We start from the raw sequence: 24,392 nt of genomic DNA on the forward strand, positions 1-24,392 counted from the left end.
TGCTGCTTGGCAGTCTTGATGCCTCTTCTCAGGTTGGCCCTGGCAGCACTGTATGCCTCCTGGTCCCCGGATTTGAAAGCGTTGTTCCTTGTTCGAATAAGTTGTTGAACTCCGTGTGTCATCCAGGGTGGATTATTAGGGAACACACGGAATCGTTTCCAAGTTGTTACATTGTCCACACAGAAACAGATGTAGTCCAAGACAGTGGAGGTGTAACTGTCCAATGCGACACGATTGTCAGTGTCCTGCACCTTGAATACATCCCAGTCTGTGCAGTGGAAACAGTCCTGAAGCATCGGAATAGCATCCTGCGGCCATGTTCTCACGGTTTTGGTTGTAATCCCAGTGCTCTTGATCTTTTGTGTGTATATTGGGTGTAGCAGAAGGGAGAGATGGTCTGACCCAGGTGGGGATAAGCCTGGGCTCTGTACGCATTCGCCATGTTGGTGTACACCTGGTCCAACGTTCTATCTCCTCTGGTAGCACACTTCACATTACGGTGGAAATTGTGAAGTACAGATTTCAGGTCCGCGTGGTTAAAATCCCCAGCCGCAATAAAGACACTGTCCGGGTGTGCTACCAGGCTGTTATTGATGCTGCTGCTCAATTGTGCTAACGCTAGCTTAGCATTAGCATCTGGTGGAATGTAAACAGCGCAGATGTAAACGGCAGAAAATTCCCGAGGGAGATAGAATGGACGGCACTTTAACACCAACAGTTCTACCTCCGTACTGCACAGTTTTTCCGTTACCGTGACGTTCGTGCACCAAAGGTTGTTAATATAGATGCACAGCCCCCCGCCAGTCTTCTTACCCGAGTCCGCAGACCTGTCGGCTCGATAGGCGGTGCGGCCTGCTAGATTGATAGCCGCATCGGGAATGGCGCTGTCCAGCCAGGTTTCAGTGAAAATCATGCACGAACAGTTATTAAAAGTCCGTCGAGTGGCGATCTGCAGTCGTATTTCATCCAGTTTGTAACGGATTGAACGGGCGTTGGAGAGGAATATGATCGGGAGTGGTGGTTTAAACGGACTAGTCTTTAGCCGTGCCCACAGGCCTCCCCGCTTGCCTCTCTTCTGCCTCCGCTCGCAACGTCTCCTCCTGCGGCTTGCTGTTGCGGGTAGCCCCGGGGGTTGCTTAACGATCTCCGGGGGGATGAGATACTCGGATGTTAGTTGAAGATCTCCACGGCTTAGTTGTAGTAGATCATCTCTGTTGTATTGAAGTAACCCCAGACTGTGTGAAATAATACACAGTACCACCAAAAGTGCAAAAGTGTAGGAGCTCCGGGCCGCTGCGTCTGCGCGCCGCCATCTTGGTTGCTGCTGAACCTTTGAACCTGGTTGAGCAGTTGGAGCCTCGGTGCTATTTGGTGTTTGGTGCTTCGGCTGTTAAAGTGCATCTTATCTTAATTTTTTGGATTCTTTCCTACAGTTTTAATACTTCTTAATGGTTTTCAGATCCTGATAATCCGAGCTGCAAAGCAGAAGGGCATCCAGGTCACATGCGAGGTCGCCCCTCACCACCTCTTCCTATGTGAGGACAATGTGGCGCAGATCGGCGACGGTCGAGCGCAGGTTCGACCCATGCTGGGAACACGCGAGGACATGGAGACACTCTGGGAAAATCTGGACATTATCGACTGCTTTGCTACAGACCACGGTCAGAGAGCATTCATTTTCTGTCACCGATCATGCAGACAGACTTGTCTTCGACCTTCCTGAACTGTACGGTTTTTGTTTTGTTTTGCTAGCTCCTCACTCTGTAGACGAGAAGAACAGTGAGCGTCCTCCTCCTGGTTACCCCGGTCTGGAAACAATGCTGCCTCTGCTGCTCACCGCCGTCAGTGATGGACGTCTGACTCTGGATGATATTACCAGACGTCTTTATGACAATCCACGCAGGATCTTCAACCTGCCCGTTCAGGAAAACACCTACGTGGAGGTAAACAGACAAACACAATTAAAGGGAATTCATTTTAAGGAGACATTATTTTGATGCAGTAATTAGCAGCCTATCTGTACTCTGATGAAATATGTTCCTAATTATTTATCAATTACTTGTCTTTCAGGTGGACCTCGAGCAGGAGTGGGTTATTCCTCAGGCCATGCAGTTCACTAAGTCTAAGTGGACTCCTTTCGAAGGTATGAAGGTGAAAGGTAAAGTCCGCCGCGTGGTCCTGCGAGGAGAGGTGGCCTACATCGACGGCCAGGTCAGCATTCGTGCATTTTGCTTTTGAACAAGAAAACAAAGAGAATAAATGTAGTTGATCTAATAAAGTACGTGTCCTGTCTCCTTCAGGTGCTCGTGCCTCCAGGTTACGGTGAGGATGTGAAGACTTGGCCCACTTCTTCCACCCATCCTCCAGAACCTGTCAAAGAAACTCCAATGGTAATAAAAGTGAATGCGGTAATAATGCAGCTGCCTTCCATGCTTTCTGTTGTAAGATAAAGACTCTACAATAATATTACATCACATTGGTGTTTTGGCCACCACCATGATTATTTTTGGAGCCAAAATTGACCAGATTTAAGAAGAGAGTGAAGTTATCTGCCAACACTAACACACTTCTTTAGCAGCCATAGCCATGAAGAACGTGCACACAGCAGCAGATATCGGCTAGTTGATGCTAAGTAAACGTAACTGAAAGAAAACACTAGAATTTCATTCAACAAATTGAATAAAAGAACTTCTTAGATGTAATTAGTTTAAAATGCTGTAAAAGACACAGCAAGCAAAATCGAGAGGTTCAGATCAGTGATTAAAGTTGGTGTTTCTTCCATGCCTGAAATGTCTGGTAGGAGGCAAACAGCAGGTATCAACTTGTTCCTTTTGAAATGTGGAGGAAAAGCAGCTCCTCACTTTATTTCTAAGAAAGAGGTCTTAGACACCACCGTTTGGAGGAAGCTCTTTTCCGGTGCTTATATCCCCGGTCTTCTTTCTTATGAGCGTAGATGACATCTAAAAAGTTCACAGAATTTGAACGTACAGCTAACAGAGTTTAATTACAAACAAAAACATTTAAAGCCTGTACTTAGAACTGTTTTGAGTGTTTCTTGAACTCCTCTATGTGGGGATTACTTCATGTGTTTTGTTTACATTAATTCTGCTCCATCAGACTCCTGAGCGTCAGCGTCCAACTCCACCCCGGGATGGAGTGCGGACTCGAGCTGCGAGCCCACGACGCATTGGTGGAGAAAGCCGCTACCTGCTGCCGTCCCGCATCCACCGTGCCTCTGATCCCGGCCTGCCACCTGGTATTACAGCTCCCAGAATGCTTTGGAACAGCAGTTTTTTGTTTTACCTCGAGGGTTTCTCCCAATGTTGCTCACACTTTACGTTTGATGGTTCAGAAGGAACGAAGCCTGGAAATACTCAAGGTATCTCCTAAACGTGCCTCATGTTACTGCACTATTCACTAATTTCAGTTATGTGCTGTTACAATGGTGGATGTTCGTATCAAACATGACCAAAGTTATAGAATGATGAGGTACCTTAAAGTAATCCCTCATTCCTCATGCCTTCCTGTTCAGGGTAAAGTAATGGCCTCCATATTCTATGAGGTCAGCACTCGCACCAGCAGTTCCTTCGCAGCGGCCATGCAGCGTTTGGGCGGCTCCGTCGTCCATTCCAGCGAGGCCACTTCCTCCTCGCTGAAGGGAGAATCGCTGGCGGACTCTGTCCAGATCATGAGTGGCTACGCTGACGTCCTCGTGCTGCGTCACCCAACACCTGGAGCTGTAGAGGTGGATTTTAGATGGATACTTTTTTTTATTAAAAGTTTTCTTTACGTAAAAGAAAATAAACACTAATTGGTCATAAAAGTAACTGCAGCAGCACCCTGTTGTGTGTTTTTTGATGCTTGTTTAGTTTGAAGATGAGTTTTTAATATCTTACGCACGTGACTCCTCCTTCGTATTGTTTGCTGATGATACCACTCTGTACTGCTCAGGTAAAAACTTAGAACAGCTTCTGACTACAGCGGAAAAGGAGTTAAATATATTAAAAAACTGGTTTGATGTAAATAAGTTATCATTAAATATAAAGAAAACAAAATTGATTATTTTTGGCACTAGACAAATGAAAAATGTATCTAAAATAAGGGTTAATGGAATTGAAATTGAAAGAGTGTACGAAAATAAATTTCTTGGAGTGATAATTGATGATAAGCTGAGTTGGAAGTCTCATATAAACCACGTGAAAACAAAAATGTCAAAAACCATTGCTATTCTCTATAAAACAAAGCATGTCCTGAACAAAAAATCATTATACACACTTTATTGTACTCTGTTGCTTCCATATATGACTTACTGTCTGGAGATATGGGGTAATGCATATAAAACGAACACTCTTCATATTTTCAAGTTACAAAAAAAAGCTATAAGAATTATAAACCAATCAAACTATATAGAACCAACTAACATTTTGTTTATTAATCTGAATACCCTGAAATTTTATGATTTAGTTGAATATAAAATGGCACAGATAATGTATAAAGCACAAAATAACTTGCTTTGCCCCAGTACTCAGAAGCTGTTCAAAGTCAGAGAGAGTCAATATGACTTAAGGGGAACAGATTTCTTTAAAAAAAACAAGATAAGGACAAATATAAAGCAGAGATGTGTTTCTGTTAGAGGAGTTAACCTGTGGAATAGTTATGACAGTGATTTAAAAAGGTGTAGTTCATTTTCCTTGTTTAAAAACATGTTTAAAAATAGAGTAATAGAAAAATATATAAATCAAGAATGAAAAGAGCAAAAAGGAGAAAAAAAAACAACCTCTTGATTCTTTTGCTTTGATGTAGTTACTTATCTAAGGTGGAAAGTTTTTTTTTCTTTGGTTTTTTTTTTTTTGTTTGTTTGGTTTTTGCTTTGTTTTATTATTTTCTTCAAGCCCTGTGTACAGGAGCTGCATACAAAAAGATATTTTGTGAAAAGGGTTGGCGTAATAAGCAAATGCTTCAGCCAATACCTTTTGATTAGCCTTGTCTCATGCTTTCTTTCTTTATGGTAGATTTTTGTTCTGTTTTCACTGTTTTTTTTTTTTGTTTGTTTTTTTTTCACTGTTTTCACTGAGATTTGAATTTGAATGCTAATCAATAAAATCAAAATCAAATCAATTCTCAGAGCGCGTCCCGTCAGTGCCGTAAGCCGCTGATCAATGCTGGCGACGGTGTCGGGGAGCATCCCACTCAGGCCCTGTTGGACGTCTTCACCATCAGAGAGGAGCTGGGAACGGTCAACGGCATGACGGTGAGCGACATGATTCCTTTTTAATTTAATCTTCAGCCAGAATAAAACTTTACATGAAAACATGTTAAAACTGTGGCGTCTGTCAGATAACGATGGTTGGACATCTGAAACATGGCCGAACGGTTCATTCCCTCGCCAAACTGCTGACCCAGTACCGCATCACTCTGCGTTACGTGGCTCCCAAAAACCTCCACATGCCAGCAGAGATCGTCAGCTACGTGGCCTCAAAGGGCATCAAACAGGTGAGGACTAAACATGGTTACACAGCAAAGAGGAGTTTTCACAAATATGTACTAAAAACTGCTAATTTAAAAAACATGTTTGTTTGCAGGAGGAGTTTGACAGCATCGAGGAGGCTCTGCCTGACACCGACGTCCTCTACATGACGAGGATCCAGAAGGAGAGGTTTGCATCTGAGGAGGAGTACAAAGCCGTAAGTTTCATTTCACCGACGGGTTTTATTTTGTGACACAGATACTTGCATATACTCACAGCGCATCTGTAGTTAGGCCTGGTGCTTCCTGCCTCATGCTGGCCCGGTAATCGTTTTTGATATCGTTCAGTTGGTCTCATGGTGACATTTTCCCTAATCCACTATTCTGCACTGCAAACTCCACTGACTCCATCTGGTGAAGCTGGGGTTTGTCTGCATTTGGAGTTCATCTTTAGTGGAAAGCAGCTGATTTGTTCAGTTATTCGTCACAAAGTTCTTTCCAAATGAAATATTTCTAGAGGCAAAACTATTAAATAGAATTGTCTTAAGAAAACAAGAAGATATGCGAGAAAGAAGGCGTTCCCTCACCCCTCTACAGATGTAAGCGTGTGGGGAAATATGGAAGTGGAACCCTTTAGCTAAGCATTCATAGGTGCAGACAGAACCAATCAGCTCAGGTCTCATGTGAATGGATGATCCCGGAGTATTTGCAGTAAAATAAGATTAGAGTATTTTTGATCTTTAACTGTGACTCTGTTGTTTCTCTCAGTGTTTTGGTCAGTTCGTCCTCACTCCTCACATCATGACTGGAGCCAAACAGAAGATGGTGGTGATGCACCCGCTGCCCAGAGTCAATGAAATCAGGTGAGACGCGCTCAGTCAAATGTCTGACAACAATATCAGTTCCAGCTGTGTTGTTTAAATGTTGCTTGAGCCCTTAAATGGGCTGCAGAAATGTAACGTTTTGTGTACAATGTCTAATTTCAGTACGATTTCTTTTAACAAACTTAAATTTGAACTGAATTTTATTTTAACCCACCTTACATTATTTGCTATTGTGTTGATTAAGTGGACTAATGATCTGTTTCTCTTTATTTCTCTCAGTGTGGAGGTGGACACAGACCCGAGGGCGGCATATTTCCGTCAGGCGGAGAATGGCATGTACATCCGAATGGCCCTGCTGGCCACCGTACTGGGCCGATAACTCAGTGTGCTGCTTCTTTGTCAGTAGTAATATACCTATAGCTTTTTTGCCCCCCCCCCCCCCCCTTCTGTTTCCCCCCTCCCCTATCCCCCTCCGCGTCCATGTGCGTGTGCACATGCGCGAGAACGGACTTTTTGCACATGCATGTGGGTCCAGGGGTCATATGAGTTCACATGTGTTTAATAGCGTATTATTTAATGAAACCATTATGTGTTTTAATTAAACTCTTTTTAAAGGATTGTATAGGTCTCAGAGTTCTGTTATTTAGACATAGATGATGTAATTTAACTACTTTAGGGGTATTTTAACTAGTTAGGAGCATTTTGCTTTTTTTAGTGCTATTTAGGAGCAAATAGTTTTCAAACAGAGGGCCGCAAATAACAGGTATCCCTTTAGAAATAAACAGTGATACTTCTAAAAACCGTGTATTCCCACACAGCATTTAATTTAGCTAGTTTAGGAAGATTTCACTTTTCTAATAGTTTCACAGGTTAATAGTTTTTAAATAGAGCACCACAAACAACATGTATTCTTTTAGAAATAAACTGTGATACTTCTAAAAAACATATTCACACCTAGCCACACTCTGTAACAGTTAGACAGAGGGTGTTGCAGCTAGGCTCCCAACAGTCTGCAAAAGAAGTCATGAAGCAACAAAATAGGCTCCCTTATCAAGAGCATCCCAGCCCAAAGGTGTTTCTTCACAAATGGTTACTTCCATTATCTTATCATGTCAGAGGCCAACAGAAACCGTGTCCAACAGAGTCTCCAAAGGCTTTCCACCTTTCTTCTTTACATCGTGCTCTTTTATCTCTACATCTCAGAGATCAACTGAAAGTAGCTCCACCTATATAAAAACACCCCATCAGACACACAGTATTTTCCTCAGCACTTCACAACTGCCGCAAGGTATATCGTTTTAACTTGAGTCTCGTTTTAACTTGCGTTGGAGCCGACTTTGCTACCCACACAGAGCGTTTCTGACAGTCAGGCGCTGCTTATACAATAGAGAAAAGCAACAATGCAGAGTGTTTCTCTGCTCCAAGAAATCAAAGGGCCTTTCACAAGGTAAGCATGTCTGTTATACCCAGGGCATAAATGTCTGTATGTCAGTGCTGATTATTCAAACCCTGTTTAAAATGTGACACATATGTTGTCCGAAAACATTTCCTCTAAATTTGCAAAGTTACTGATTTAAAAAATATATATTTTCTAATTTTTAGTTGCATGTCAAACATATGATAGACTCTAGAGTATATTTATATAGCTAAATTCACAATGGTATAACCGTGCTAAATAAAAGAGGCCCAAGCACCAATGCACTCTAATCCACTCAGCTAAACTGTATGTTGATAAGTACATGAAGCGTACCTCTACCTCTACAGCTGAAAACAGTTTGTATCCGCACTCTGAGGGTCTGCTGAATTGTTTTTAATACGGCACTTTTTGACGAACAGATGTTGAAATCCTCTTTATTGGAGAAACTGTCCCTAAGCTATTGTTGCTCATACTTACTGAGGTCCCTAGCTACTTCCTTACTATGTCAGTAAACTTTTTTGAAAAGGAAGCTGTTGTAGATTTAAAGAAACATCTTAATTGAAGCAAAAGCAAAAAAAAACTGGAATGAATTTTATGTGACTGTTCATATTAAAGCCAACAACAAGTGAAAATCCAAAAACAGCTCCAAACCTTTGTATTAATGATATCCCCCCTCTCTCTCTGTGTGTGTGTGTGTGTGTGTGTGTGTGTGTGTGTGTGTGTGTGTGTGTGTGTGTGTGTGTGTGTGTGTGTGTGTGGCTCATACAATGGTATAAATGTATTCTTTGCGATACTTTATAAATATGAAGCTAAAGATTTTGAGTTCGTGCACATTGTGAAGCAAGAATCTAAATATTTGTGTCACAATGATTTCTATAAAAGCATGTTGTTTATGGGGATAATGCAACAAATCTTTTGTGCGTCCTATCAATGATAATTGAAGAGGAACCCTGGCTCAGGACATATTCATGACAAGTGACAGCGCAGACAACTACTAATGAGAGAACATGTTTTATCATCATAAACACGGTGATATGAAGAATCGTTAAAGTGTCACTTCAGTAATGTTGACTCATGTTTTTAATAATGACTTTAAAACACTAAACTCTAATTTCTGTGGTTTGTTTTAAGTTTACAGAATATAACATGTGGTAAGACGACGAGTTTTACTTCTCACTGTCCGTGTTATGTGTATCTGTCACGGTTCTGGGTCGGTTCGACCCAGCATTCTGTGTTTATTGTTATTATAATCATTTGAATTCTATGTTTCTGTTTATTCATGTTTAAGGATTTGTTCTTGGGTTGTGTCTCACGTTAGTTTAGTTCAGGTTCCATGTGTCATTTTCTGTCTGTCTCTCTATGTCGAGTCTGCGTCTTAGTGTGATGGTTTCTTGTTCCTGTTTTATTGTGAAGGTCTGCGTCTCATGTGAGTGTGTTCAGTTTTACCTCTGTCTCGTCTTGTTGATTATTCCCAGCTGTGTCCACCACCTGTGTGTAATTCCCCTGTGTTTCTCTGTGTATTTAAGTCGTGTCCTCTGTCATTGTAGTTGCTGGTCTGTCTGTGTATCCACCATGTCTCTCCCGTGTGGTCTCCCTGCTGTCCATCGTCATTCTCCTCTGCTCGTTCTCATTCTTGTCCAGGTTTGTGCTCTGTAGTTTAGTTCGTGCTCCATTTGCTGTTTGTCTATATTTATTTCATATTTAATAAACCACCCTCACCCCTTTACAAGTGCCTGCTTTTGGATCCTCCTTTATTTTCCACACGGCTCATCTCTCTCGCCGTGACAGTATCTATTTATCATGTATGCTACTTTGCTCTGTGGACTGTAAAATGTTTCATTGTGTTCATGAAATAAACCAGACTTTCACTGTCTGCATCTTTTACTGTTTTTCTGCTTTTGTTCACTCCAAGTTTGACAAAACCTACAGATATCCAGAGTTAACTCACTAACAATGGGGAGCAGTCTCAGTGTATTTAGCTGCTTTTTCCCTGAACACAACCAACCGAGAGAAACGCCTGTAGGCCTCACTTTGGTCATTTTGAACGCTGAAGGAGATTTGTTCAATAGACACCTTATACAAGTGTTTCCTGCACTTAATCCATCACTACTATGTTCTATTTAAATCCAGATTCCTTTTATAGTTTGCAGTGAAATTTGTTAAACCGTTGCTTAATGGGACAGAAGTACAAGTCGCTCTTTACTAACACATTTGTAGATGAGTTTAATGCTGAACAACACAGCTAGCAGTCTCACACACTCTTTAGGTTTTTCAAGTTATGTGTGTAAGGGTTTAGTCTATCAAACCTTACCCTTTTCTCCTCAGTATCACAACAGTATGACTCCCAAAGTACGGCTCAGTAAACAACCAATGATTCTAAAGCCAGAACAGAAATATACAGTTGGAAGATGAATGATTGCGTTTTTATGATGTGTAGTAAAACGACCCCCTCTTCTTCTTCTCTGTGTTGTTCTTGTGTGTGTGTGTGTGTGTGTGTGTGTGTGTGTGTGTGCGCCTTAGAAGTCAATTAATACATTAGCCATACTTAAAAAAACATCTGAATTTCATTTAGAACTGAGATTGTAAGTTGTAAGCAGAAATCTTATGCACAGCCAGAAACATGTTTCCCCACTTTCACAATGCTGAGGTGCCAAATCCACAACCCCCAACAAATGGTTTATTACACGCAGGTGTGAAGGGCAAGCTTTACTTACACAGCCTCACACACAGTAGATTTTTAAAGTTTTTTTGGGTACAGGGGTTTAGCCACAGATGCAACATCCACTTTTGATAAAGATCACTCCACCTGTTTATTTCTTAAGAAATTAAGCATCTTTATTAAGCTCTTATTTATACATGTCTACACATTAATAGACACCGTGTGCTCTGAGACATTATAGTCTTCTACTTCTGCTTCCATCGGTTTGCATTTTAAACTCCCAACCTTTCAGGTTGTTATGAACGGCTTATATTTCTAACATTTTGTGATGTAAAAGTGAACCATGTTTTTTTTTTTTTTAATTTTCTGTTTGATGGAAGGACTTAAGACACGAGTTATTTAAACAATTCTAAATGACCGTGTGATGGCCATAGCACTTTATGTGGGCCAAATGTGTTAAGGATAATGTTTATCAATGTAAAATTGCAAAGAACCTTTGAATAGATTATAACATTTTGTAAACAGTTACCTCAGAAGCTGTACTGGTAGATCTATGTATGTAAGGTAAAACTTTCCACAGTACTTCCACTTAAGTAGCTAAACACATAAAGTCACCCTTACCAATAATCCACTGCTCCTTGAAAAAAAGTAGCACAAACAGACAACTGACTGAGCAATGATAAGTAGAGCTACCCGAGGCCGAGACTCAAGCAGAAGAAAATTAAAAGTTGTTGTTTTTGTGGCTCGAAAAATTAAAGAAAGTATGTTTAATAATTCAACAAGACCCGCACCTTCAACACATGTACATTCAAATTTTGGAACAGGCTCAACATTGCTGCTGTTCAATAGTTTTTATCCGTTTGAAAAAGTCATTTTACGGCTTTAATGTTTCCAGCTGATAAGGAGAATGAGTGCGTTTCAAATGTGCGTCCAAAGGCTTTAAACATCTGCTTTGTCTGTAACGACAGTATCAAACTACAGAGCATTGTTTTTACTAAAATTCAACATTTTCCGATGAAAATTTGGCTACTTTTTTTTTTCTTTACTGTAACACCCACCTCAACGCCATTTTTAGGATATTCTTGGTGATCACATTTTTTTCATATTTATGCTTTTGGCACTGAGGGTATCTGATACGCATGTTGTCACTGTGTTTGTACTACCAGCTGTGAGGGCTCTGCTTTTGCTTTGAGCAGTCTGTTTTTATTTTGTCTCGTGAGTGTGTGTGTTTTTCAAACGAGATCCTCGTCAGTTTGATTTTGTTACCACAAACTTTGTGTGAAGTTCACAGAGGTAAAGAGATTTAAACACCCCAGTTTAAGGAGGCAGGCAGGGGTTGGACCACCTGCACAGGACAGGTGAAGCAGAGAGTGTCCGGGGAGATGTGCAACAGAAGCAGAGGGAACATTTTACAAGATGATAAATGGCAGATTTAGATGATTAAGGATTTGTTGACAAGATTAAAAGACACGTCCGTCAGAGTTCAACAACATTACAGTTTGATTAAATAAAAAAGTTTTTAGACTACACAAGGTTCATTTTTTCCTCTGATAGTAATCATATTAAACATGTCAAGAAAGAAAGAGTATAAAGAAAAATAGTAAATGTGTGTCTAATTAAACTCTTCCTGTGAGCCTTACATCATCCTTTAATATGTTTGGTGTTACAAACTTGAAGAAGCACAGAAAAGATCATCAGACATTAATCTAATCGGTTTTCAGCCTTCATTCATATTGAAAAGTTGAAATCTTCCCTGCTAGACCCAAGTGCAGCGTTTAACACCGTCGGCCAGAACATTTTATTACAGCTATTATTAAATGGAGAGTCCTCTTCACACACTGAGGTTAATTATGAAGCTCCACAGGCTTCTGTGCAAAGACCAGTTCTGTTTACATTATACGTGCTTTAGAAGACATAGCATACCACAGGTCAGCTCAGCAACATTTCGACTTTGGCTTGTTTTTTCTGGTTAACGTTAATTACGTAATTTAGAATTAAAGTTTAGTGTTTTTAGCATTTAGGATGGCCGTGGCGAGTAACTCAAGTGCTGTAAACATTTCATGAAACCTCATCAAAAGTTATCTGAGTTGGAAGGGTGGCTGTTAATAAGCCATTCTTAAGGAAGGAGAACAGAGAAAAATAAGGCTGAGGTGTGCCAAATTACACAAGAAATTGACTGGAAAAAGAAATCAGCTGTAATATGTCTTATGGAGTAATGAATCCAAATTTGAAATATGCATGGAAGAGGTCCGAAGAGAGATACAACAGTGAATGTCTATAGCCGTCTTTAACACAGCGTGGATACTCTACCGTGCTTTGAGGCTGGATTTCAGCCAGTGTTGTTGGAGCTCTTATCCAAATTAATCAAATTATGAATGTAGAAAAGTTCCACCAGATTTTGATCGACCATGTAATACCACGTAGTGTCTGATTGGCTTCAACTTCATTTTTCAGTACGACAATGATCGCAAACATACTGCCAATGTAGTCAAAGTATGCCTGGATGAAACAACGCATCAGTCATGGATTGATCTCTCCAGGGTTCGAACCTCAAGATAATCGAAGCAGTGTGGGATCATCTTGACAGAAAACAAAACAAAAGGCAGCCAGCATCCAAAGAAGAGTCTCGGATGTCTTTCAAGAAGACTGCAGAACTAAGAAATTACAAGAAAGCTTACCTATTAGAGTTTAAGCTGTGTTGAAGAATGAAAGGCAGCTTTAACTGGACAAAAGGGGAAAAAAATCCCACATTGACAGCTAACTCAAGAGACAAAAAGCATTAGAACTCAAGTCATTACCTTACTTAAGGATAAATAAGTTAATTAATTACATTAATGCATAAGCAGAAAATAACCTACAGTAACTGCTTTGCGATATGGAAGTGCAAAAGACAACTGAAAGGGAGGATAGTTTCTATATATGTGGTTTCTATTAAGGGACAGAGGAACGATAAGAAACGATAAGAAATCAAGGACAAGGAGTGTGGTGTAGATAAGTGAGGAAATCCGATCATTACTACAAATTTAGTTGAAATTTAAATATTTTAACTATGGTGTGTGAGGTGGGCCCCTGGGTGCCTCCTGTGAGGGCTGTCTGTTTTCCACATTCTGCAACGGTAAAATACGACTTAGAGGCGGATATTTGTTTTACTTTATGGGCAACAGTTGTTCTTGCTGTTGACAAAACTCGCCTCATGGTTGACTCTGAGAAAAAAACTCTTTCCCACAGAGGGGAATAAACTTATTCGAATATGAGCTTTTTTCCACTAAGACTTGTTTTATGGGGAGATGTACGAAATTATTTACCGGGTTACAAGCAATGATAATATCGGATGTTGACTCCTCAGCGTCATCATTTTCTATCTATTGAGAAAACTTATTGTTAAAGTATTGAAGAAAAAAACTCCTCCTTGGCCCGCGGTGTGTGTGTGTGTGTGTGTGTGTGTGTGTGTGTGTGTGTGTGTGTGTGTGTGTGTGTGTGCCTTCTTGCGAACGCCGTCTGTTTTCCACATTCTGCAACGGTAAAATACGACTTTGAGACGGATATTTGTTTTACCAAATGGACAATTGCTGTTGACAAAACTCGCCTCATGGTTGACTCTTTCCCACAGAGGGGGGTGCTTTAATAAACTTATTCGAATATGAGCTTTTTTTTCCGCTAAGGCTTATTTTAGGGGAGGAGATGTACGAAATTATTTACCGGGTTACAAGCAATGATAATATCGGCTGTTGACTCCTCAACGTCATCATTTTCTATCTATTGAGAAAACCCATTGTAAAAGTACCCGCGGTGTGTGTGTGTGTGTGTGTGTGTGTGTGTGTGTGTGAAACAAGATCGCCTGTCGCTGCAATTATGGTTTGTTTTTCAGTCTCTCAAAAGGAAAAGTAGTATTCACTAAGGGATATTTATTCGTTTTTTACACATAGGCAGCCTGTAGGTTACAAGCGGATAGAAAGTTCTTCTTTTCATCACAAGCTATGGTGTATCTTAAAGGTTTTTTACAGCGTCTGTATTATAGGAAAATAAAATACTATTGAAATCTCTACAGGAAGTCACTCTTTATTTCCATTACAAACGCCGGTGCAGCTTAAGAAAGTAAAATTACACCCGCTATTGTAAAAAAAAACAGAGAAAATTGTCATAATATTGAAACAGAATTCAGACTATGAGTTTGCGGAAAACTAGCTGCCGCTCTGTCTCTCTATACATCACAGAATCATCTGCTGCATCACCGCTGTGCTTAGGGAACATGACGCATCAGGTCTGAAAATGACTAGACACTTCCGGAGTATTTCCGGTAGGATCGAGGCCTTCCATAGTAAATATGCTGTATTTGAATATGTCATATTCAAAGCCTTCTTCTTTGGGAGAGCAGATCTCATCGGACACAGGAGCGCTGCTGGGCTGCAGAAGGAAATCCATCCTGTGTGTCTGTGACTTAGAAATTGTGACGGACTCCTCCTCTCTGCTTTTTATTCTCCTCCCCTGCTGCAGACCCTCCCTCTAAAAACTTTTTTTCCCCAACAACAGATGGCGCTCTTCCGGAGGTTTCCCCCCTCCCTTCTCAGGATGCAATTCGACACGCTTAGCAACAGATGGCGCGCTTCCGGGGTTCACCCCCCCCTTCTCCGAATGCGATTCGTCACGCTCATTACACACTTCCGGGGGGGAGGGGGGGGAGGTCAAAAGGTCGTGATTAGGGCCATCAATCACTTCGGATTAAATTTTGTCATAAACTGTATGGGATTATCTCTCTAAGGTCTGAACAGGATGTAATAAAACTCATACAAGTTCAAGACCTGAATATCCATAATATAAATCCATAATCAGAATATTGAAACACAAAACAACTATGTATATGATCTTGATACATGCTCAATCAGATCATAGCGGTTTGAGGGGAACATGTTTCGTCAAATATCTGAGTGACTGAAGAAGAGTAAAGAAGGATGAATGATGACACATTTCACCCACTGAAAGCAAAACACGCAGATGAGCTGAATCAACTTAATGGGAACGACTTACATTGAATAAACTTCTCTATTTTATACTATTTAATCTATAAAACTGGATGAGATGATACTGGTAATATAAAAGCCAAGTTGATCAGTTGAATCTGACTGAAGCAGCAGAAACCCCGATGTTTTCATAGTTAATTGTAACATCATCTTCATCTTGATCATAATGTATCTGTGGGACACAAACAAACAAAATAAAACATTTCGTAATGCGAGTTAAGACAAGTGCATTTTAATAGCTTCTGTATTGTCTCTGGTTTTTTATTTGTCTGTCTGCATGTCTTATTTTCAGTTGGCTTTTCATCAGGTTACTTCTTGTTTTATTTTGTTGGTTAGTTTGTCATGTCTCATTTGTGTCTGTGTTTTTGAGTTTTTGTTACCGCTGTGCAGCCGTGTTTGTTTAGTTGTCATATCTATTTTAACTTCTTTTGCTCTGCCACCTGCCGGTCTGCTTTAAGTTTGTCAGCTGCTGGGTCCAGCTTAACTATTCTACCACAGCTGTGAGATAAATATAGCTTTAGTAAAAATTTATAAGGAGAAGAGAGCATCAATAACTTTCCCAAAATGAACTCTCACATGCAGATTCACTGGCGTTCTAACCAACAACCCTCTAGTTTTAAATATAAGGAAACACAACTTGTGAATCCTCTGCTGTACCACATTTAACTCAAGAAATTTATAATAATCTCATGAACATCATGAACTACAGCTATTAGTAAATAACAAATGTCATAAAACAACCTTTAGGACTTTTGACTTTTATGTTGGATTACTATGTTTTTTTTACTTACTGTTTTATCCATCTTGGTCGTGTTCCCTAAAATGAGAAAAGGAAGTCAATTTCAGTCTAAAATAAAATTTCTAAATCATTCAAAGTTCTCATTATTAAATTTGCCTTTAGTTCTTGTCCATATGTTGACTGACACAGCAGTTATTAAAGTTGCTGCTAACCCCACAGAGACAATAATGGACCTCAAAGATACAGAAGAATCTGAAAAAAAGAATAAAAATGTCAACTTATTAAATATTAACCCCGATTCTTTTGTCCCCATGATAGAACAGAGAAAAACTGACTCATAGTGTGTTAAAACATTTATATTTCTTTTTATTCAATCATCTTCTGAAAGAGGGAGACCTCTGCACAGCCCAAACGCCAGTTGCAGGATCTCTAACAGTTTTAGCTCCACATATGTCTTATATGGTGTTATTTCTGTACTTTGCACATCACACAGTTTCAAACATTGCTTATATGGCAAAATTCCTCTTTTCTGTGTCTTATCTATTAATATGCCTGTGCACTAAAACTTCCTGTTTTTCAGTTTGGCTGAGCACTTAGTTTGTGAGTCAAAAGTAGCCTTGCTCTACAAGCCTTCATTATTAAAGTACATAAAACAATCTAATGAGCAGATACACATTAAAAATATCTCTCTATTTCTTAACATTAAATAATTTGTTTAAAGTTTTCTGTTCCTTTTAAATTCGGTCTTTTTAAAGATCCAAATGTTTACCTAACCCCTTGAAAGTATTTTAAAATATTCAGATGCTATTGTTTTTGTTGATAAATGCCAAGCACTTAAAAACATCGAAAGTTTGTGATTGCATAAGTTTTTGCACCTCATGAAATATTTTTTTTCAGTTTTTCTCCTCATGTAGTGCTTGTTTAGGTTCTTCATTTATCAAGTCTGGCACATTTTAATCTAAATTATTAAGTGTCAGAAAAATAATGAATAAAAGAAGGATTACTGATGATGATAAAAGAATATATTTATGGGTGACTACCTTGTGAATTATTATTGTTGTGGTTGTTTCTGAATTTGTGTTGCTTTCAGTTTTTCTGGATGGTGTCTTCGTTGATTTTGTGTCACCTGAATAAATGTATAATATAATTTAAAAAAAGACACAACTAAACGTTTTTGTGTTATAAATATAAGAAAAAAAACATTGTGGTAAAAAGAAACTTAAAATCAGTCAAATATATGTTTATGTGATTTTAATCACATTAACCTCCTAGGACCTGGCATCCACATATGTGGACACCACATTTTGGGTTATTTAGACCAAAATACTCAATTTTGCTCTACAAGGGCCTGATATCCACTTACGAGGACATTATACCGTTACTGTTATATCAAAATTTTAAACAAATCCTCATATGCGACTCTCATTTTCCTAGAAACAAAAATTAGGTAAAAAAAAAAAAAATCTGGTAATTCTTTGTTTTTACATTCATCAGGTCCCAATATGCCCAAATATCAAAGAGAAATTAAAAATGCATGCCGTGAATGAGTTCGGGTCTTAGGAGGTTAAACAGTTGATCATAAACTCACCTGTTTCTTCACCTGTGAGCTGAGAAGTGAAGGTAAACAGCTGCACTTTTCCTGTTTTAGTGTCAGTCACTTCACATGCCAGTATGTTATATCTTGATGAGTAAAGAAAGTTTGACTCTGGAATGGACACCGTGGTGGAGCAAACAGTGTGTGAAGTCACTGTTTGGTTGTTATTTTTGTCTACATCTTTACCTTTAATTTGCCACATCACTGTCTGATGACACTCTCCATGTGTCAGCACAGAGCAGTTTAGCGTCCCCTTATCAATGTCCTTATGTTCAGTCACTGGTGAATATAATGAGAGAAAAATGGGAAAAAAAAGAACTATAAGGAGAGAAAAACAGAGTAAATCAGAAAAAATTATCCTAATCAATGCTATTAAGACAGTTTGAGCTGAAAACATTTTGATGTAAATACTCACAGGTAATAACAGCGACATGAACAAAAGACTGATGAACCAGAGTGTGTTGAGATGGTGTTTCTTTGACTTTGTATTGTTGACAGTAATAAAGACCAACATCCTCGACTGTGAGCTTCTTTATAAGCAGAGAACAGTTCACTGTAACACTCAGTCTGTCTGATTGAGTTTTGGCTTCTTCACCAATCTGTCCAAGTGTGATCAGCTCTACTGTTCTTGGTTTGTTTGTTGAAGTAAAGATCCACGTAGTCCCATCACAGTTATTCTGCTCATTTATCACATTTAGACAAAGTAGAGTGACGTCATCTCCAACTTTCATAAAAATCGATGTTTCATTTACAGATACTGTTGAGAAGATTGAAGAGAAATATAAAAAATAAATTAGAATACAGAAGTTTTTACAGTCAGACTGAAGATCATTTCAGACACAAGTTTATAAATATGTCCCATGCTCCTCTAAAACAACAGAGCATGCTCAGCTCTCTTATTTGCTGTAAAGGTTATTCATTGTAATAATCGCTAACCTGTAAAGGTTAATGATTATTCTAGTGATCAAACCTTATTAGTAAGGTTTGATCACTAGAGTCAAAACTTAGTTTTACTTCTGTTTAAAATGTTTCCTGTATTCTTACCTGCAATCTGAATCATCAGACATAAAAACATTTGAATCCATCTGAATTCATCCATCGTGCTTCTCTGTCTCACTTCTTTCTTGTTCTCGATCTCGACTGTCACACCCTCTGAACTGTTGACTCTTTAAACTTGTTTCCTTGGAATAGTGAAGTGTCACTAATTCATCATAACTTGTGCAATTTCTGTTATTTTTGTTCTTTTTTTTCTTTATTTAGATTGAACAACAAAAAGAAGAAAAGGAAATTATGAACAACCAATGACTTATATGTTCAGTATAAGAGGGAAAATATGACAGTATAAAACCTGTTTAATAGTTTGAACAATCTGTTGTGTTCTTTTACAGCCGTGTGAGGAGAGCAGGAGGGACGGCCCAGATATACTCAGACTGTCTTTAAGTATGTTATTGATAAATGTAAAACTGACAAAGAAGCACTTACAAACAACAACCTGTTAAAAAGTAGAACTGGACATATACAGTGGGGCAAAAAAGTATTTAGTCAGCCACCGATTGTGCACGTTCCCCCACCTAAAATGATGACAGAGGTCAGTAATTTGCACCAGAGGTACACTTCAACTGTGAGAGACAGAATGTGAAAAAAAAAATCCATGAATCCACATGGTAGGATTTGTAAAGAATTTATTCGTAAATCAGGGTGGAAAATAAGTATTTGGTCAATAACAAAAATACAACTCAATACTTTGTAACATAACCTTTGTTGGCAATAACAGAGGTCAAACGTTTACTATAGGTCTTTACCAGGTTTGCACACACAGTAGCTGGTATTTTGGCCCATTCCTCCATGCAGATCTTCTCGAGAGCAGTGATGTTTTGGGGCTGTCGCCGAGCAACACGGACTTTCAACTCCCGCCACAGATTTTCTATGGGGTTGAGGTCTGGAGACTGGCTAGGCCACTCCAGGACTTTCAAATGCTTCTTACGGAGCCACTCCTTTGTTGCCCGGGCGGTGTGTTTTGGATCATTGTCATGTTGGAAGACCCAGCCTCGTTTCATCTTCAAAGTTCTCACTGATGGAAGGAGGTTTTGGCTCAAAATCTCACGATACATGGCCCCATTCATTCTGTCCTTAACACGGATCAGTCGTCCTGTCCCCTTGGCAGAAAAACAGCCCCATAGCATGATGTTTCCACCCCCATGCTTCACAGTAGGTATGGTGTTCTTGGGATGCAACTCAGTATTCTTCTTCCTCCAAACACGACGAGTTGAGTTTATACCAAAAAGTTCTACTTTGGTTTCATCTGACCACATGACATTCTCCCAATCCTCTGCTGTATCATCCATGTGCTCTCTGGCAAACTTCAGACGGGCCTGGACATGCACTGGCTTCAGCAGCGGAACACGTCTGGCACTGCGGGATTTGATTCCCTGCCGTTGTAGTGTGTTACTGATGGTGACCTTTGTTACTTTGGTCCCAGCTCTCTGCAGGTCATTCACCAGGTCCCCCCGTGTGGTTCTGGGATCTTTGCTCACCGTTCTCATGATCATTTTGACCCCACGGGATGAGATCTTGCGTGGAGCCCCAGATCGAGGGAGATTATCAGTGGTCTTGTATGTCTTCCATTTTCTGATGATTGCTCCCACAGTTGATTTTTTCACACCAAGCTGCTTGCCTATTGTAGATTCACTCTTCCCAGTCTGGTGCAGGTCTATAATACTTTTCCTGGTGTCCTTCCAAAGCTCTTTGGTCTTGGCCATGGCGGAGTTTGGAGTCTGACTGTTTGAGGCTGTGGACAGGTGTCTTTTATACAGATGATGAGTTCAAACAGGTGCCATTCATACAGGTAACGAGTGGGGGACAGAAAAGCTTCTTACAGAAGACGTTACAGGTCTGTGAGAGCCAGAGATTTTCCTTGTTTGAGGTGACCAAATACTTATTTTCCACCCTAATTTACGAATAAATTCTTTACAAATCCTACCATGTGAATTCATGGATTTTTTTTTTCACATTCTGTCTCTCACAGTTGAAGTGTACCTCTGGTGCAAATTACTGACCTCTGTCATCATTTTAAGTGGGGGAACTTGCACAATCAGTAGCTGACTAAATACTTTTTTGCCCCACTGTATAGAGCAAATGACACTAGTGGGAGGAGCTGTGTAGCGGATGGCGCAAAACTTCAGGATCCACCTACACAGAGTAGGCAAGAGCATTGTGACTCATCAGTAACATGTGACACTGTCATGTAGCAATAACATCTCTTCATACAGTGAACGCTTTATGGTATCAAAGTCTCCTAAACAGTGCTTGACCTCTGAACTGAGGTTTTACAACTCATGGTCTGTCCCACTGTTATCCAGATGCATCATCTAACATCTGTATGTTTTGTGAGTCTCATGCGTTCATATTTAGAAAACATATAAAAGAAGAAGTGGTTTGATTTCTGGGTGCAGTGTGTGATTTCACCATGTCCTCATCTGTAGGGTTTAAACTCAGTCCATGAATAACAGGAAGAGTCCTTTTACATCTGGAAGAAAATAGTCTCTATCGAGGAAGTCAAGTTTTTGTTAACACCCACCTAGAGATGATTTGTTTAGATAGTTTAATGCCATTACTTAATATTAGCTATACATGATCATTATCTAGAGTTATTATCCTTGTTAATCTTTAGAAATGTCTTTATGATGAGGCCAAGTTGAGGTATTTTCATCAGAATGTGGCAGCAAAAGCATCAGAGCTCTGGTGGTGTGACTCTATAATAACATGCAGACAATATCAAAAGCATAAATGGTTAACACTCTAAGTTATCTCTGACAGATGTAAGACTAAGCTATACACCATGTTTGATAAATGTGCACATTTTATTGCCTTTATTTAATTATATTTTTGTATTGATTTAGCTTTTTAGAATACTACTACTAATATACTACTGTGTAAATTAGTTAACATCACCGTTTCTCTTGTGTTTGGGAGGCTTTTTCTGCCACTCAGATGTTTCTTTTTTCTAATGCTGTGTAAGATGCAGTTGAATTATATTTTTTCTTCATTAATGCCTCTGTTGGAGCTATGTGCCCTTTAGTAAATGCATTTTTTATATCACTAAATGATCAAGCCAGTTGCATATGTAGTTGGTGTGGTGATTCAGAAAGTGTCACAATCTTTAGATTGTAAAGAAATGTGTGGAAAATCATGACGTGTTTTGACCTGTGACGTAAGGTTTCGACACTCAATGTCTGTTCCACTATTTTATAATGTATATGCTCTATCATTTGCACTCTCTCACAATGAGTCACATACATTTATATTTAGAAAACACATAAAAGAAGAAGTGGTTTTAACACTGTGGGATCTCACCGAGTCCTGACTGATTTGAGGCTTCCACTTTGGTGGCCTCAGAATCTCGTCTCTGCTTTTTGCAGATGATGAAGTGTGAAGTGGCCAGAATGAGATTTAGCAACTCTAAGTCCGAGACCGTGCTTCTCCACTGGACAAGGGTGGAGTGCCCACTCCAGGTCAGGGACAAGTTGCTGCCAAGTGGAGGAATTTAAGTACCTTGAGGTCTTGAGGACAGTGAGCAGAAGACTGACAGACAGATCTACAGTTGTTAGTAAACAACAGATATCAGAAACACAATCTTTTGATACCTGATGTTATTTTATAAAACCGTTTTGTTCCCTTAAATAAAAAAATAATAATGTCAGTTTCAAATGAAAACTTAACATAGACATATGAAGCATTTTTAACATAATAATATCTTTAAAATATAGCTGCATCTGTGTCTTTAGAGACATAACTAAAACAAAAATTGGATTGAGTTGTTGTTGTTTTTTTGATGCATTTCTAAATTTTCACTCCAATTTCCCAGCCTGACTGAGCATTTGTGCTGCTAAAGCTCTGACAGCTCAAATGCTCATTCTGGTCCCACGAACGCCAAGAAAAGCCTTAGATGTTCATATTCATGCTGCTGTATTTCAGAGCTATTTTGGAGGCACAAAGCAAACCTACACTATATTACAAATGTGGTTTAAATGTTTTGGCTAATCAATGTAATGAAGTAAGACCTTAGTAGCACAAAATACGTCCATAAAGAAAGCAAATGGATTACAGAACAGAGACAGATCTTTATTTTATTGCTATTTTAGCTACAGAGAACTGAATGGTTTTTTGGATACATGTAGATATTGTAGCGGGTCGGGGCTGTTCGGGGTTCTGTTTGTACAGTGATGTTTTGTTTGTGTTGCCATGGTGACAGGTGACGCCCTCTTGCTGCGAAGGTGTGTCCTTCCGGGGGTCAGAGGGCGCCCTGTGTTGTTGTTGTTTTTCGCTGTGCTGTGGCCGCGCTGAGCATTAGCTAGCGGCAGTGTTTTCTGGAATTGTTAATAAATGGCTGTGCTCCCTGGCTAGCTCACGGAAGCAAGACCGAACGACACCTCCGTCTCCTCCTTTTCTGAGCTCGCCACATTGGTGTCAGAATTGGGATAGCTCACCCTCGCCATAATGGAGAGAGACATTCAGAGGCTGGAGCAAGCTGTCGAGGAGAACATTCCCCGCCTGGGAAACTGGCGATTGAAGAGAGAGTATGTGAGCGGCCATGTAAGTCCCCCGACATGTCCCGATGGCGCGAGCGCACTGCGGCGGCGGCCCATCGCGACAGATGCTAGGGCAATGCTTCATGGGCTACCTCTGTCGACCCGCACGCCGAGCCCCCAGCCACGAGCAGTTATGCCTACCACGCCAGTTAAGGTACCGAAATACAACGGGCTAACCCCGCTAGAGCCCTACCTCTCACAAGTGCGGCTGGCCACCAGACATAGTGGCTGGAGCGAAGAGGAGACTGCTACACACCTAGCGCTAGCATTAGAGGGAGATGCACTGCAGATACTCCTCGACCTAGCCCCGGCAGAGCAGCATGAGCTCCAGGCCCTCACCGCGACACTCGAGAGGCGATTCGGGCAGCGGCACTCCACTGATCAGAGCAGAGAGCAGCTGACCAACCAGAGCCGTCGACCGGGGGAGGCCTGGGCACCTTTGCAGCAGACGTGTTGCTGTATGCTCGTCGTGGCTACCCGGAGTTTCCAGCAGCAGCCTGTGAGGAGCTTAGCTTGCATGCTTTTCTGCGAGGACTTTTCCCAGAGCGACTACACCAACACGTCCGCCTGGCCATGCCTCAGACCCTCCGTGAGGCGCTCCTTGAGGCTGAAAGGGCCGAGCCAGTGCTCACCTCGCGACCTAACCAGCAGGTGCCCCCCCCCCCAAACTACCCCCAAATCAGAGCCGCAGACTGCGACGGGGAGGGGGAGGTCGCCGAGATTTCCCAGCTGCAACCCTCGGTGCCCCGGAGGCGTCCTCGTCGACCGACCGCTGCTACCGGTGCGATGAGCCTGGCCACGTGGCGCGTCACTGCCCAGCACCAGCCCCGAAGACCAGAACTACGCAGCCTCAGGGAAACGAGGAGGGAGCGGTGTAGCGAGGGGACCACCACTCCAGCTTCCTGCCCCCCTCCAAGGACGATGCACAGTGGTGGGCCAAGTTGGGCACCTCAAAGGACTCTACCTGAGCTGCTGTGTTGAGGACCAGCCGTGCCAGGCCCTGGTGGACACAGGGTCTACCATTTCCCTGCTACGACCTGGCGTGCTCCCTGAAACATCTGGGCCACTGGTGAAGGGTTGGTTGCCC

At 40.7% G+C, this 24,392-nt stretch overlaps 1 protein-coding gene and 1 pseudogene across 2 annotated transcripts; one reads left to right on the top strand and one right to left on the bottom strand.

Annotated features, from left to right (window-relative positions):
- Nucleotides 1–232: 232 nt before the first annotated feature.
- On the top strand, nucleotides 233–9,594 carry LOC146558296 (multifunctional protein CAD-like; annotated as a pseudogene). The gene is made up of 11 exons (XR_014888520.1): nucleotides 233–1,661; nucleotides 1,753–1,943; nucleotides 2,071–2,211; nucleotides 2,301–2,390; nucleotides 3,118–3,379; nucleotides 3,533–3,745; nucleotides 5,126–5,251; nucleotides 5,338–5,493; nucleotides 5,583–5,684; nucleotides 6,235–6,329; nucleotides 6,570–9,594. The product of XR_014888520.1 is annotated as a multifunctional protein CAD-like (transcript).
- Nucleotides 9,595–14,991: 5,397 nt separating this feature from the next.
- LOC146558297 (uncharacterized) lies at nucleotides 14,992–18,838 on the bottom strand. The gene is made up of 6 exons (XM_085246562.1): nucleotides 18,762–18,838; nucleotides 18,133–18,474; nucleotides 17,712–17,996; nucleotides 16,280–16,375; nucleotides 16,176–16,201; nucleotides 14,992–15,556 (listed from the first exon to the last, which is right to left on the bottom strand). Exons 1-6 carry the CDS (start codon nucleotides 18,814–18,816, stop codon nucleotides 15,473–15,475), a joined length of 888 nt encoding a protein of 295 aa, XP_085102688.1. The 5' UTR covers nucleotides 18,817–18,838; the 3' UTR covers nucleotides 14,992–15,472.
- Nucleotides 18,839–24,392: the final 5,554 nt, after the last annotated feature.

Source organism: Mchenga conophoros, linkage group LG15 (genome assembly GCF_057382185.1).
Source record: "Mchenga conophoros isolate Kocher_MC1m ecotype Shallow Benthic linkage group LG15, M_conophoros_male_GT1.1, whole genome shotgun sequence".
NCBI lineage: Eukaryota > Metazoa > Chordata > Actinopteri > Cichliformes > Cichlidae > Mchenga > Mchenga conophoros.